Here is a 15,401-nt window from a genome sequence, read left to right on the forward strand (position 1 = left end):
TGTTGTTTAGTCGCCAAGTTGTATTCAGCTGTATGTGACCCCATGAATTGCAGCATGCCAGGCTTCCCTGTCTTTCACTAGCTCATAAAGTTTGCTCAAATTCATGTCCATTGAGTTGGTGATGCCATCCAACCATGTCATCCTCTGTCGTCCCCTTCTCCTCCTGCCCTCAATCTTCCCCAGCATCAGGGTCTTTTCTAATGAGTCAGCTCTTTGCATCAGGTGGCCAAAGTATTGGAGCTTCAGCTTCAGCATCAGTCCTTCCAATGAATATTCAGGGTTGATTTCTTTTAGGATTGACTGGCAGGTTGAATCTACTGATTGGATAAGGAGGAATCATGGCTAAGGAGGGCAGACTATAAGCTATACTTGGATTTTTCACTTCAGGGAGGGTCAGTGCCCTAATCCCCGAGTTGTGTAGGGTTACTTGTAATATTAATTAAGATCTGTTCACATATGAGGGCTTTCCTAGTGGCTCAGCAGTAAAGAACATGCCTGAAATGCAGGAGACACAGGTTTGATCCTCAGGTCAGGAAGATCCCTTAGAGAAGGAAATGGCAACCCACTCCAGTATTCTTGCCTGGGAAATCCCATTGATAGAGATGCCTGGTATGCTATAGTCCATGGGGGTCACAAAGAGTGGGACATAACTTAGAGAATAAACAGCAAAAACAATTCACATATGAGAAAGGACAGCTTCTTTTTTCAGTCTTGTGTTCTGAGACACCATCAGCTTGGCTGGAGTCTACAGATGAGTGTGGACGAGCTGATGGGAACATAAGAGCAATGGGGTGAAGGCGCTGCCCACCTCCCCCTGCCCCTTGCCATTCTGGGCCATAACTGCCTCCCTCTGCAGCACATGGAAGTCTTATTAATGACTCTGTCCTTGGTGTACTGCTCAGGGCCAGGCACACAGCAGGTGCTCAGCAAATGTGTGAGAAATGAATCATGGGACCAACAGGCAAGAGCCGTGTTACCTTTGTTCTACTTGATCATTTTAACAGGAAGGAAGAACTACAGCCTATCTGGACAGTCTTGCTCTTGCTTTGTCCATCTCCTAGTCTGACAGGCTCGCGTCACCGTAAAATAGCAGCACCTATTTGAGATGGCACACACCCATCTCACCTGTGACCTTATTCACAGCAGAGAGCTGACACCCATCCAGGGCAGTCAATCAGAGGTCAGACACCTGCAGGCTCATTTGGTGGGGTCACAGGCTCTTGTCTCAAGGGCTTGGCAGGTGGGGCAGTGCTGTTGCTCAGCCAGGAAGGGGAGTAACACCCTTGATGACTGTCCTACTTTGCTTCAGAGTCTGGCAATACTGGAGCCGTGTCCCTCCCTGCCTGCAGTCATATTTGAGTCTTACATTTGCAATAAAAGAGACATTTGATGCCATGAGACCCTGATCACCTGAAATGATCAACAGAAAATTTTTAATGATTGTTGGAGTCACTAATGTAGACCAGGGTAGCCAAGCACTCCATTTATTCTGATGAGATTCCAGGTTTAAAACCACAACGGTTCCAGAGGCAATGGGATCCGTTGGTCCCCACCATGGACTCTTAGCTCTTTCTGGCACCATAGCAGGTGCTCCCTGAGGGAGGAAGTTGCCATCCATCCTCGACTCGGGCGCTCAGAACCTGGGTCACTCAGTTGAACCGAGTGGACCATAGAGGTATCTGCCCAAGGCCAGCAGCTGGCCCTTTCAGAGTGTTAACCTGGGGCAGAAATGAAGCAACTAGCGTTAAGAGTCAACCACAGACCTCTTTCTCTTTATGTGAAGCCTGAATTTTTTAAAGCAAAACATGAGCTAGCTAGGTAGGCAGCGTGATTTAGGAGCGGATGTGGTTCCCACACAAAGGTCTTGCAGGGTTTTCTTTTGCTGCCTATGTACAGGCACACTGAGGGAGCATAGAACTCATCTGGTGCTTCAATTAAGAAATAGTCACAACATATTAATTCCATTGGCTTCTCACAGACTCCCCCATAATGATACAGACACCAGCCCCCGAGCCCAGGCAAATCCATACAGACAGAGAGTAGATTAGTGGTTGCCTGGGGCTGGGAATTTGGTTCTGGGCAAATGGGAAGTGAATCTAATGAGTATGGAGCTTCTTTTGGGGATGATGAAAATTTTCTAAAATTGATGTGATGCCAGTCTGTGAATATACTAAAAACCATTGTGTACTCTAAATGAGTCCATTTCATGTTTCATGAATTATGTCAAAATAAAGCTGTTATTAGTATGTAGTTTTCTCAAAAAACTGAAAATAGAGCTACCCTATAACCTAGCTATTCCACTCCTGGCTTTATATCTGCAAAACACAGAAAAACTAATTCAAAAAGATGAGTGAACCCCAATGTTCATAGTAGCATTACTTATAATTGCTAAAATATGCACACAACCTAAGTATTCATCAACAGATGAATGGATGAAGAAGATGTGGATAAATGGATAAAGTATATATGGAATACTATCCAGAGATGAAAAAGGTTGAAATTTTGCCATCTGCAATAACATGGATGGATTTGGAGGGTATTATGCTTAGTGAAATAAGTTAGACGGACAAACACCGTATGATGTCACTTATATGTGGAATCTAAAAAGCACAACAAACCAGTGAATAAAACAAAGAGAAGCAGACTTGGAGAGAACAATCTAGTAGTTACCAGTGGGGAGAGGGAAGTGGGAAGGGGTAATACAGAAGGAGGGGATTAGGAGGTACAAACTATTGGGTATAAATAAGCTATAAAGATATATTCTACAACACCAGGGAATGTAGCCAATATTTTGTAATAATTGCAGATGGAAAGTAATCTTTAAAAGTTATTCAAAATTTTTTAAAAATTAAAAAATAAAACAGTTATTAAAAAATACCGCATCTTCAACCAAAAAATTCTGTTCTCTCAACCAGCCAACAGCCACCACAATCCCACAGAAACTTCAAGCAACAACAAATGCAAAACCAATCAAAATAAAAGTACACCTTTTCCCCAGATGAGCGCTTCAACAGTTTCCCATTCGATGTCAAGGCTCTCTCTCATGTTTGATGTAAACTGGAAGTTCACAAGCGGGGCACCTCTGACCAACAGTATCAGCATCACTCTGGAACTCTTAAGGAATGCACATTTTCCCCTGGTGATCCTAAGCACACTCACTTGAGAACCCCTGGTGTAGATGACAGCAGACAGATGACTGAACATTTTTCTTATGAGGAATTACTGTGGCTCAGCCAAGAAACCAAGAGGAAAACAAGCCAACAAACAGAGTATTGTTTTCCTTCCTGCCTAGCAGACAGGTTTATTTCTTCAACACGTTGTACATTTGATGGGGAGAAGTCGTAATAGGAATTAAGTGAAATAAGAGACAGCCCACAAGACACGGACTTGTCAAGCCACGGAAAATGTTTTAATGACAATTGGCATCACAGGTATAAATAAATAGCTCCTTTTTACTGTCTATAATATGTGCTAGAAATATCCTTTGAAAAGGTCTAGCCTAGGTTATGAGGCTTCCAGGACCCTTTCTTAGCTATTACTTTTAGTAATTAAAAAAAAAACAAAACAGGAAGCAACCCCAGTAGCTGCAGGCACCGCTATGTTGAGAGGATCACATGACCGCCTGGAGTCTTCCTCGCCAGCGTCTGCAGGCAGACCGGACTCTGAGGGTTTATGATCCTAGTTTCTCTCTGCCTCATAAGCTTCACTTTGTGTGTGCTAAATCGCTTCAGTTGTGTCCGACTCTCTGGGACCCAATGGACCATAGCCTACCAGGCTCCACTGTCCATGGGATCACGCTTCACTTTGGATGAATGCATTTTGCAATGTGCTGCTACACAATTAGGCTGTTAAAAAAACATAATTGATTGACAATCTAACATAGATTTTTGTCTTTTCCCTTTATGCTGGCATGCCCTGCCCAACAAAGTAAGAAAAACAACAGAAAAGCCCTCCAACAGTTGTTTGATCCCTGTTCATTTCATGGTATCAGCGTGTCTTGGGTCAGGTCTGCCCTTGGAGGTTGGCACTGATTACTGGTGTGGATGGTTTCCAGCTTGTGGCTCTGACCTTGTCTTCCTCTGTAGAAGCATCCCTAGGGCACTGCTGATGGAGAAACTGAGGGGTCAGGGGTCCCTGGCTGGGCTCTGGGTAACTGGCCTCTGCTACTGCCCCACCCACTGGTTTTGGCCCTGTGGAGGGTGAAGGTGACCTTCCCCCATCCCCCAAAAGGCTCTGAGAACTCTCTCTAATTGTAGAAACCCCAGCAGATATCAACAAGGCTGGACGGATAAAGCAAAGCATCAAACATAATACTTAAAGAATGGATTAACTGATGTCATTTCTAAAAATTTATCCACTGTATAGGAATATAACTTGTTTAATTTAGGAAAATATACCATTTGATCCTCAGGAATAAACATTAAACATAATAAACATAAGGCATGAAAAGAAAAAAAAAGGAAGGGGGAAAAAAGAGAATATGGAAAAAGAAAAGATTATTAAGTAAAGATGTAAAAATCTTCAAGTCTATCCCAACAGACAACCCATATTCAGAAATGTCTCCTCCCCAAGCCCAGGGTGACAGTCAAAGGCGGTCCTTGGAAAAAGAAAATTGAATTAAAATGGAAAATGTCTCTAAGCAGGCCCTAGTTTTATATTTTTGATCCTTTATTAGAAATATAAACAGATGATTACTTCTGTCTCTTTTTATTTGTCTTTTTTTTTTTGCATTTTTTTAAACAAATACTTTTTGGTAGCTTGTCTGGGTTATATTTTGACTCATAAAATAACCTTCCTAATTTGGCCTTGTGCAGTTAAAATGTCTCCATCAGCTCCGTTCCCAGAGTTTTTTCTGCCGACTTGAGAAAGTCTGCCATCATCAACCTGTGATCACAAAACTGTCCCTTCCCGGCTTCAGAACTTCCAACTATGAATAGTTTTGAAGACGGGCCCCAAAGAGTCCCTGTTGAGCCCCAGATCTACTGTGGACCTAGGAGCAGGGCATCCAGGCGCTGGTCCTTCGACCAGAGGGGCCTACACTTTGTCCTTGAACTTCTCCAGATAGTCTCTGAGTTCTTTGGGGGCACCCACGCCCACGTCCTGGCATACCCATTTGATGTCCTCCTCGGTCCCGCCTAGGATGGAGTTGACGGTGGGGCAGCCGTCGTCGGCGGGGATGGTGGTGAAGGTGGTGAATTTCACCTTTTTCCTCTTGGAGGTGGGCGAGTGCAGGGGCTCGTGTTTCTGGTCCCTGCCCTGCTTGCCCCCCGAGTCGCCCGGCCTGGGGATCTGGCTCTGCCCTTGCTTTTGGGAACCTCCGTTGAGCAGGAGGCGGTTGCTCTCCTCGAAGCCCCCCGGCCCGCGGTCTATGATGGTCGTGTGCTCGTCCTGCGGCGGAGACCCATCGCCCACGTTCTCCAGGAGCTCCGCCTCGTTGCCCAGCCACACCCAGTCATGCGAGTGGGTCACGGAGGCCTGGCCTTCCAAGGGCACCTGCTTGTGCCTGTACTTGAGGGCGAAGGTGGCGCAATTGATGAGGAAGACGAGGATGGCCAGGCAGAAGACCCCCAGGAGAGCATACATGCCGATCTCCAGATCGCTCAGGCCGCGGGGAGTCTGCACCAGGTCGCCGGCGCCACGCCCGCCCCCAGCCTGGGGCAGGTCCACCTGTGCCGGGAAGTTGGCGAAGTCGATGGGGATGGTCTGCAGCTGTCCCTCCCCCGCCAGCCGGCCCCCGTCCAGCCGGCTGTTCTTGCCCACCTTGTTGTCCAGCAGCGACTTGGCCGTGGGGTTGCCCCGCCGGAGGACCCCTTCCTCGCGTTCCGCGGAGGCGCTGCCGTAGAAGGGTCCTTCCTGGGCCTTCTGGCGCCGGTCGCTGGCGTGATTCTTGATCTCAGCCTCCTCGTAGTCCACGCCGGGGCTGGAGTCGGCATCGTTCTGGCCGAACTTGACCCTGATGCTCCCCATGCCGACGGCCAGGACGCTCTTGCGTTTGGATTTTTGGCAGGCCTCCGCGATGGTCAGGTCCACTCGGACCAAGGGTCCCTGGCCTTCGCCTTCGGCCGTCACAGTGGGCCACCTGGGCGAGCGGGCCTGTGGGACGGACACGACGGCCTCGTCCAGGGAGGTGGCTGTCAGGGTGAAGTCCTTGGTGTCGTAGATGTCCAGGGGCGTCACGGAGCCATCACTGAACTGGAGCCAAGTGCTGACCACAGCTTCCTGTGGGGAGAGAGGCAGTTAGAAAATCCACGCGGGATGGGAGGAGGTGAGAACGGGGGAGACACTTCTCTTAGGATCCTGCATCCTGCCCCTACCCCTACCAATCCTAGAGGAGAACCCAAAGACTCAGGGGCAGGACTTAAAATCCAGACCTGGTGGTTGATGAAGCTGGGGGAAGAAAACATCCAGGGTTTATATCAAGATCTGAGAGTCAGCGTAACTGAAACAAGAACAAATGCAGATAGGCAATGACAGCTCCAGCATAATCCTTACCAGGGGGGAAAGACCCCATAAAAAGCCCTCACTGAATTAAGGCTCCATTGTATTTATTAGAGAAGACTTCACTTGAGCATGTCCTTGGAGCCTTCACATTTCCTGCCCCTCACTCTGATGTACCACCTTTCCTTCTCATCAGGACCCTTGTGATGACATTGAGTTCAGTGTATTCCATTCTCTGCATAATCCATGGTAATCTTTCAATCTCAAGACCCTTAATCACCACTGCAAAGTCCCTTTTGATACATAAGGTGACTTATTCACAGGGTCTAGGAATTAGATGTGGCAGTCTTTGGTGTACTGTTATTCTACCTACCCTGGGGGTGATGGTAGCTAAGATGTCCATAGTGAGTCCTGGGTACCAGCCACTGTTCTAAGTCATTTTCATTGGCAACTCGTTTAATCTTCCCATCAATATACAAAGTAGATACTATTATCCATATTTCTGCAGGTGAGTAGATTGAAACACGGCAGGGACCTGAGGCTCGCCCAAGTTTGCAGAGCTAACTGACAGAGTTGGGGTTGAGTCCAGGCAGTTTGTCTTGAGTCTTAACCATGGTTGCTAGTTAGTTTCCTGGCTGCCTTTGACTCTGAGGTCACTGACCAGGCCAGGGACTACAGGAGACAATTGTGTTGTGTCTGGAATTCTTCCCAGTCCTCTAAGAACAGGCACTGAGTGGCCCAATTTTCATTCATCTGATCATTCCAGGGACATGTATTAAAAGCCTCTTCTGTGTCAGGCCACGTGCCAGTCACTGAATAGTCTTTAGAGAGAAAACTGACAGATAATAAACAATACACAGCAGTTTAACTAATGAGAACCTACTGTGTAGCTCAGGGAACTCTCCTCAGTGTTCTGTGGTGACCTAAATGGGAAGGAAATCCAAAAGAGAGGGGATATATGTATACATACGGCTGACTCACTTTGCTCTACAGCTGAAACTAACACAGCATTGTAAAGCAACTAAATTCCAATAAAAATTAATTTAAAAAAAAGAGATACACAGCTGTTTATCATGGCAGGCTGGGATGTTTCCTGCAGCTGGGCTGGGATGTTAGTTCTGCATAAGTTTGATGTGCTAAGTTTTACTTTTAATGTTTGGTTTAATGTCAGGGAGGAAGGAAGGTGATTGGAGATCAGGAGAGAGATGTGTGGGCACTGGTTGTGAAATGACTAGGATAACTCCGACTGGACAATCTACTGGATGTTACGAAGGAGAAGCAAGAAGCAGAGTAGGGAAGGAAAGGGGCAGTGATCTTATGGTTGGGAAGAGCTAATGGACTCTAAGGGGTCTGCTATGGATAAAGGATCCAGTGTTTCTTCTAATCCTGGCCGCTGGACCCCATGACAAAAGGCAAAGAGTTTGAAGTGAGAGTTTTGAATTAAATGCGTGGATCCACTGTTTCCCTGGGAACATCTTTCTTTAAACCAATTCTTCTGGGCCTCAGTTTTCCCTGATTGAAAGTGGGAATGTGAATACAGTAAGTCCCCTACATAAAAACAAGTTCAGTCCCAAGAGTGAATTTGTTCATAAGTCCAATAAAGTTAGCCTAGGTACCCAACAAACACAATTGGCTATATACTACTGTACTAAGTTTATAATGCTTTTCACACAATACATAAAAAGCAAACAAGCACAAAAAATAAAGAAAACATTTTTAACTTTACAGTATAGGAACTTGAAAAGTATAGTACAGTATCAGCTACATCACTGCTGCTTTTACACTTGCTTCCAGACACCCTGGGCTTGAAATAAAGATACTGCACTGCTATACTTTATACAGCACCGCATGGTAAAGTACACAAAAGCACAACCCTTTGTAGAGGATGCACACACGTGACAATGGACACCAGACACATGAACTAAGTTATGTGATTGCACATGCAAACACAGGTTTGCATCTTTGAAAGTTTAAAACTTGAAGCTTCACGTGCAGGGGACTTAAAGAACCTAAAAGTTCTGAGATGAACATTTACTTGGCCCATCCAGTTTCCATTCCTCCTTTCTGATGGGAGCTAGGACACTAATTTTCCTTTCAGACCCATGTCTTTCCTCCATTCGAAGTCCAAGGAGCATGGGTGGGATGGATCCCACCCTTCCAGTTCCAGAAGTGGGCATGTGACCAAGTTCTGGCCAATCACAACACTCGACTCCTCTGATCCCAGTGATTGGCTCAGGAAGGAGCACATGATCCAAACAAGCCAATGGGATGTGATCTCTGGGCTTTTGCTGAAACTAGAGAAGAATTTTATTTCCTCTATGACTACTGAGTTGGGATGCAAGCCTGGAATGGGGAGTGGCCCTCCTGCAACCACTTAAGTGGTTGCAATCTTAAGCAAGCTGCTGGAATCTGAGGCCAGCACAGGAGAGAGAAAGTTGACATAGAGAGAAAGACTCTTAAGAGAATGTCACAACAACAGAGAATGTCATACTCAACAGATGACTGAGTATAAACTAGTTAAAAACTAGGTAAAAAATACAAATAAGAGATGCAAATTCCTAGGAATCAGAAATTAAAAAGAAGACATATTACAGTGATACACATAGGTAACTGTTACTGAGATTGCTTGAAGGGGTGTAGAACTATTCAGAAGACCCACCAGCCAGTGGCTGGGATGTTGATACCCACCTGGGCAAGTGTCAGATAGGCATGAGACCTTTAACATAAAGCTAGGATTCCTCTCCACATAGGGAGATGAGAAATCCTACCCACTGGGCCAGAGACACAGCAACGATGTTCGTTTCTGCTCTGAGCACTGGGTGGGAAAATGTCTCCCTGGAAATCAGAACCCCACCCCTTCCCCATAACTGAGTATGGTGTCTGAAATTATACCATCTGATGTTGCAGGAGCTGCAAGCAAAGATATTAATTGAGGCTAGCCTCATACACACACAAAAAAAAAATGTACAAGAATTTCTCAGAAACCACATAGAGCAAAGCAACCATGGCTCAAGACGTGCCCATGAAAACAAAAGAAAAATCAATCCCTAGGAGAGAAGGCTCAACCATGAGATAGAATCATAAAAAATTCACATATAAATATCAGAAGACAAAAATTTGAGATAACAGAACAATAAAAATAAAACAAACCAATAACAAAAACTAGCCAATGAAAGACAATAGTTAAAGGGAGTTAAAAAGAGTAGAAACTACTCTGAAAGAGTGGGAATGACTGGAAAAAGAACAGGGAGCTATAGAAAGAATCAAACAGAACTTTCAGATGTGAAAAATCTTCTGGTTGAAATTCATTACTCAATCTGAATAGCAGATTAGACATGGTTTAGGAGAGAATTAGTTACTAGGAATTAGTTACTGGGAAACTGAGTCAAGAAATTCACCCAGAATGTAACCTCAGGAATATAAATTGATGAAGCATGGGAAAGGATGGTTGAAAGAAATGAGGAAGAGAATGACCAACAGTCTTCTGTTAAGAGTTATAGAAGGAACGAATATGGGAGAACTTCAAAAGTCTAAGAAATAATGGCTGAGCAGTTTCCAGAATTGAGGACAAGTGCCAATAATAAAGACGAAGGTTCCTGAGGACTTCCTTGATGGCCCAAACTCTGCCTTCCAATGCATGGTGTGTGGGTTCTCTCCCTGGTAGGGGAATTAAGATCCCACATGCCAAAGGGTGCAGCCAAAATGTTTCTTTTTTTTTTTTTAATAAATAAAACTTGTTTTAAAAAAGGGCATTTCATTTTAAAAAATGGAGGTTTACTTATTTATTTTTTTGGCTATGCAGCTTGGCCTGTGGGATCTTAGTTCCCCAACCAGGGATTGAACTCGTGTCCCCTTCAGTGAAAGTGCAGAGTCTTAATCTCTGGACCACCAGAGAAGTCCTTAAAAATGAAAGTTTCTGTTGACACCACTGGAGCATCTGGATCTAGCTTTACCTGAAGATGCAAATGCTTGGACATGAACTGATAAACTCTTACATCTGTCTCGGCCAGCCTGAATTAGGTCTCTATCACTTGTGATGGAAAGCCCAGACTAACATCAGCTTCCTGTTAGGAGTAAGTGAAGATGTACCTGAAATCTAAAGATGGTGTGTGCTTGCTATTGGCATCTGCCCATTGCCCCACAAAACCTGCCTGCTCGACTTTCAGCTGTCAAACTTGCAAGGTGATCTTGCCAAGGAGCTTCCTAACCTCTGGAACCCATGTGGTCATGACCACAGCTGGAAGTGCTGAAAAATGAACACCCTCCAGAAGCAGCCCTCACTAAGGGCTGATGGGAAGGGTGATAAATATTCCAGCTTCCTTGCCCCTCAGGTAGAATGATGCTTCAGTCTTTTCTACACTGACTGATGGTTTCCCAGGAGATCCAGGCTCCAGTAGCCCACAGTGGTGGCTGAGTTGGGAATACACTTTTCTTTTTTTAAACTTTATATCTTATATTGGAGTACAGTCAACTAACAATGTTGTGATAATTTCAGGTGGACAGCAAAGGGATTCAGCCATACATATACATGTATCCATTCTCCCCTAAACTCCCCTCTCATCCAGGCTGCCACGTAACATTGAGGAGAGTTCCCTGTGCTATACAGTAAGTCCTTGTTGGTTATCCATTTTAAATATAGCAATGGGTACATGTTCATCCCAAACTCCTTAACTATTCCTTTCCCCCCTGGCAACCGTAAGTTCAGGGTACACACTCTTTTGGCTGTCTTTCCTTCCTCCCTTCCCTCACATCCAGACTCCCTTCTAGGGTTCCCTTCACTGCCCAAATGAAGTCCTGGTATGCAGATCCTTATCTCATGCTCAGCTGCTGGGGGAATCAAAGTTAAGACACAATTGGCTCAGGAATTTTGTTTCCTGCCCGCCTCTCCTTTAGCTTCGTCAACTGAGAAATCACACCATCGGACAGACCCCCTTCTAAAGCCTCAGTTGAATGCATTCATGCTGCGGGAGACCTCATTTCTCTTTACTATTCTAGCTTTCTTCAGAACTAATAGGGCACGGGGAAGTATAATACGATTGCCCTCATATTCATGGCAAACCTTTTGAATTTCAAAGTTGGAAATATCAAGAACAAGAGGCCAGCCTTCCACACTCCAAGGACTGAGATAAAACACTGTTAACCCACTGTGCCAGTTCATCTTGGCTGACTTTTCATCTAGAGTTCATTTTTCTTCACCAACTCGAGACGGCGAACGAACTTAACATCAAACAAGCCCCCCCGAACAGCAGACAATCCGAATTAAGCCCTCAGAACACTGCAGGCTTGCCAGCATCCATCTCCATCAGCCCTGCTGTGTGACTGAAACCAAGTCTTTCCATTAGCTCATGACAGTGAGGTTGGAACATGGGGGTTGTCTGGGGAGAAGCCAGCACATTTCCCTAAAGATGAGAAATTCTGAAATACTTAAAATAACACACGTCCGGGCATGATTTAGAGCTCCTATTCTTTCAAGAGTCATGTCTGCAAATTGAATGAACTCCATCCATAAATTCCCGTAGGCAGCGCCAGGGCCCTCCAATTACCATCAGCCGATGAAGACAGATGGGTGATGCTGGAAGCTGATGGGTGGCCTTGCCCCACGCCAGGGAGGTGGCAATGCCAATCGTCCCCTAATTAATTACCAGTTCTCGGCAAATAGCTTCATGCCTTCTGCTTTGTCTCCCCACTTTCCTCCTGTGCTCTTTCTAAACCAGCCAACACCATGCCAGTGTCCTGTCCCCAGGAGAGGTGAGCAGAGGTGCCAGCACTGTGAGCTGGATGTGAATGAGAACCCCCACAGGTCCCTGCTGGTTATGCTCTGGAACAAAGCCAGATGGTTGTTCAGTTGCTAAGTCATGTGTCTTTGTGACCCCATAGACTGCAGCACGCCAGAATCCTCTGTCCTTTGCTATCTCCTGGAGTTTGTTCAAATTCATGTCCACCGAGTCAGTGACGCCATCCAACCATCTCATCCTCTGTCGCCCCCTTCTCCTCCTGCCCTCAATCTTTCCCAGGATCAGGGTCTTTTCCAATGAGTCAGCTCTTCGCATCAGGTGGCCAAAGTATTGGAGCCTCACCTTCTGCAACAGTCCTTCCAATGAATATTCAGGACTGATTTCCTTTAGGATTGACTGGTTAGATATCTTTGCTGTCCAAGGGACCCTCAAGAGTCTTCTCCAGCACCATAGTTGGAAAGCATCAATTCTTCAGTGCTCAGCCTTCTCACATGCATACATGACTGCAGGAAAAACCATAGCTTTGACCAAATGGACCTTTGTCGGCAAAGTAATGCTTCTGCTTTTTAACATGCCGTCTAGGTTTGTCATAGCTTTTCTTCCAAAGAACAAGTATCTTTCAATTTCATGGCTGCAGTCTCCATCCACAGTGATTTTGGAGCCCAAGAAAATAAAGTCTCTCACTGTTCCTACTTTTCCCCCTTCTATTTGTAGGTCCCTGCTGGTGATAGTCTGGAACAATGCCACATAGCAACAGCTGAATTTCTAGAATGGTCCACCCTATTCCTTGGAACCTGAGAACGTGATGAGATGTCCCTCTTATGATGTTATAGGCACAGGTGAAGTTAGGGAGAGCTGCCTAGCTGAGCTGGGTGGGTATGCTGTAGTCATAAAAGCTTTTGGAAGCAGAAGAGCTTTTGTGGGTGGTGACAGAGGGAAATTCAGAGGTTGCAGGCATGAGGACTCGCTGCACTGTTAATGATTTTGAAGATGGTGCAGGGTGCAGGCAGAGAGAAGGAAGTGGAGACAGGCTCCCAGCCAGCAGCAACAAACCTAGGAAACCTCAGGCATTCAACTGCACAGAGCTGGATTCCACCAACCACACCAGTGAGGAAGGAAGTAGATTCGTCCCCAGAGCATCCTGATAAGATGCTCCGCTCTCAGCCTGCGGACTCCAGAGCATGGCACTCCACTGAGCCCACCTGGATTCCCGAGCCACAGAACTGTGAACAACAATGGGTGTTGTCTTAAGAGGCTGGATTTCTCAGAGGTAGCTGCCTAGATGGTTCGTCCACCTCTGGGCACTGGGTACCACTCTTCTAGTTCATCACAGACCCTATTACTTGGACCACAAAGCCACGTGGATTTTACACAGCCAACATCATTTCCTCCTGGAACGTGGTTTGGCTACCCTGCCCCCATCCCTCCCGCCTCCCTTCCCTTTGGCTAGATCAGGTGTGACCCTGCTCCCTTCTGGCATCCGGGCCCCCCTACCTGTTTAGGGGTCCGCAGCAGCTCGTCAGCTGTGGCCACAGCCGTGATAGCCCTGCTGTTCTCTGTGCTGGGGTGGAGGGTGACAGACAGCCCAGCCACGAGCTGGATGGCTAGGTCTGACACCGCGACTTTGTCATCCAACACGGTGACCGTCTTCTCAGCCAGGATGGAGTCGGACAGAGGGGACAGCACCTGGGGGACGGGCAGACACAGACCAATCCATCACATCTGTTTCTGGAAGGATGTTGGAACCCTTCCCAGCTGTGCTTTGTCCATCCCTACAGAATACAGTGGGGAGGAGCCACAACTTCTCTCTATACATTATTCATGTGAGAATCAGATAAAGTCATTCTTCCCTGTGACACTTTAGCTCTAAACTTGACATAAATATTAAAATCCATTCTGTCTTTGAAAGGAAATGACCCTCCCCATTTAGATGAAGCCTCTTTGCATACTGCACAAACTGGTCAACCATACATGGCAATCCTACTGGTTGGACTCATGAAGAGTTGTACACAAACCTGGACTCTGTTCAGCCTGACTCCCATTCTAAGTGAATTAGGCAATCAATTGGGGAACTGAATAATAGACAGTCTAGTCTCCCCTCCAACCCCCGGTACAATGTATCCTCCACTGAAGTCCTCCACTTTCTGCCTCATTTGTTGTTGTTTAGTCACTAGTTCCTGTCCAACTCTTTTATGAACCCGTGGACTATAGCCTGCCAGACTCCTCTGTCCCTGGGATTCTCCAGGTAAGAGTACTGGAGTGGGCTGCCACCTTCTTCTCCAGGGGCTCTTCCTGACCCAGGCATCCAATCCACCTCTGCTGCATTGGCAAGTGGGTTCTTTACCACTAGCACCACCTGGGATCCCTTCTGCTTTGTCTCATATACCAAATGTTGGACTTGGGATGTCCAGGTGAAATGGCAGAAATGTATCAATCTTTCCCACCTGGGGTGGTTGTGAAAGGATCCAGAATGACATTTCAAAAAGGTGGAGTCACATACACTATTATACATAAGACGGATAACCACCAAGGACAGCACAGGGAACTCTGCTCAGTATTCTGTGATAACCTATATGAGAAAAGAGCCTAACAAAGGAAAGATATATGTATATGTGTAACTAAATCACTTTGCTATAACACCTAGAACACAACACTGCAGATCAAACTATATTTCAGTAAAATTAAACAAAAAAAAAAAAACCCTCCACAAAAGGTGGAGTCAGTAGTGTGGGACTTCGATGGGTTGAATAAAAGGCCTCCTGTGCCCCACCATCTGTCCTGAAATTCCACCCTTCTATACATTTCCTTGAGCAAAAGAGACAGCAGGATTTTGAAGAGCTGGTTGAATGACTACATGACAGAATGACAGGCTGACTTAGGAAAAAGGGAGGAAAGGAAGAAAGGAATGCATTCTACCTTGGCCACTGGTACAAGTATTGCAGAGTGGGGAGCAGGTTCTTTCTAAGAGGGTGTAGGAGGTGCACTGAGGGGGGCACTGAGGGTGGAGCAGAGGTGGGGTGGGTTGGGTTGGGGGTGGTGGGAATGAAGGATGCAGCAGAGAATGGGGTCACAGAGGGTGCTAAGGGGTGCTGTCACCACCTTCTCATTTCTGTTTGGAAGGAGGTTGGGACTCAAGGGGTTTCCCTGGTGGCTCAGGCAGTAAAGAATCTGCCTGCAATGTAGAAGACCCAACTTTGATCCCTGTGTCGGGAAGACCCCCTGGAGAAG

The 15,401-nt window shown here is 46.1% G+C and overlaps 1 protein-coding gene across 1 annotated transcript in view; it reads right to left on the reverse strand.

Annotated features, from left to right (window-relative positions):
* Positions 1-4,647: 4,647 nt before the first annotated feature.
* TMEM132C (transmembrane protein 132C) overlaps positions 4,648-15,401 on the reverse strand; it is a 433,487-nt gene continuing 422,733 nt past the window's right edge. Inside the window, exons 8-9 of the mRNA XM_070475075.1 lie at positions 13,668-13,859; positions 4,648-6,219 (exon numbers count right to left, since the gene is read on the reverse strand). Of these exons, the coding sequence (XP_070331176.1) occupies positions 5,035-6,219; positions 13,668-13,859 (1,377 nt within the window). The 3' untranslated portion in view covers positions 4,648-5,034. The remainder of the gene's footprint in view (positions 6,220-13,667; positions 13,860-15,401) is intronic.

Source organism: Odocoileus virginianus, chromosome 12, assembly GCF_023699985.2.
Source record: "Odocoileus virginianus isolate 20LAN1187 ecotype Illinois chromosome 12, Ovbor_1.2, whole genome shotgun sequence".
Lineage (NCBI taxonomy): Eukaryota > Metazoa > Chordata > Mammalia > Artiodactyla > Cervidae > Odocoileus > Odocoileus virginianus.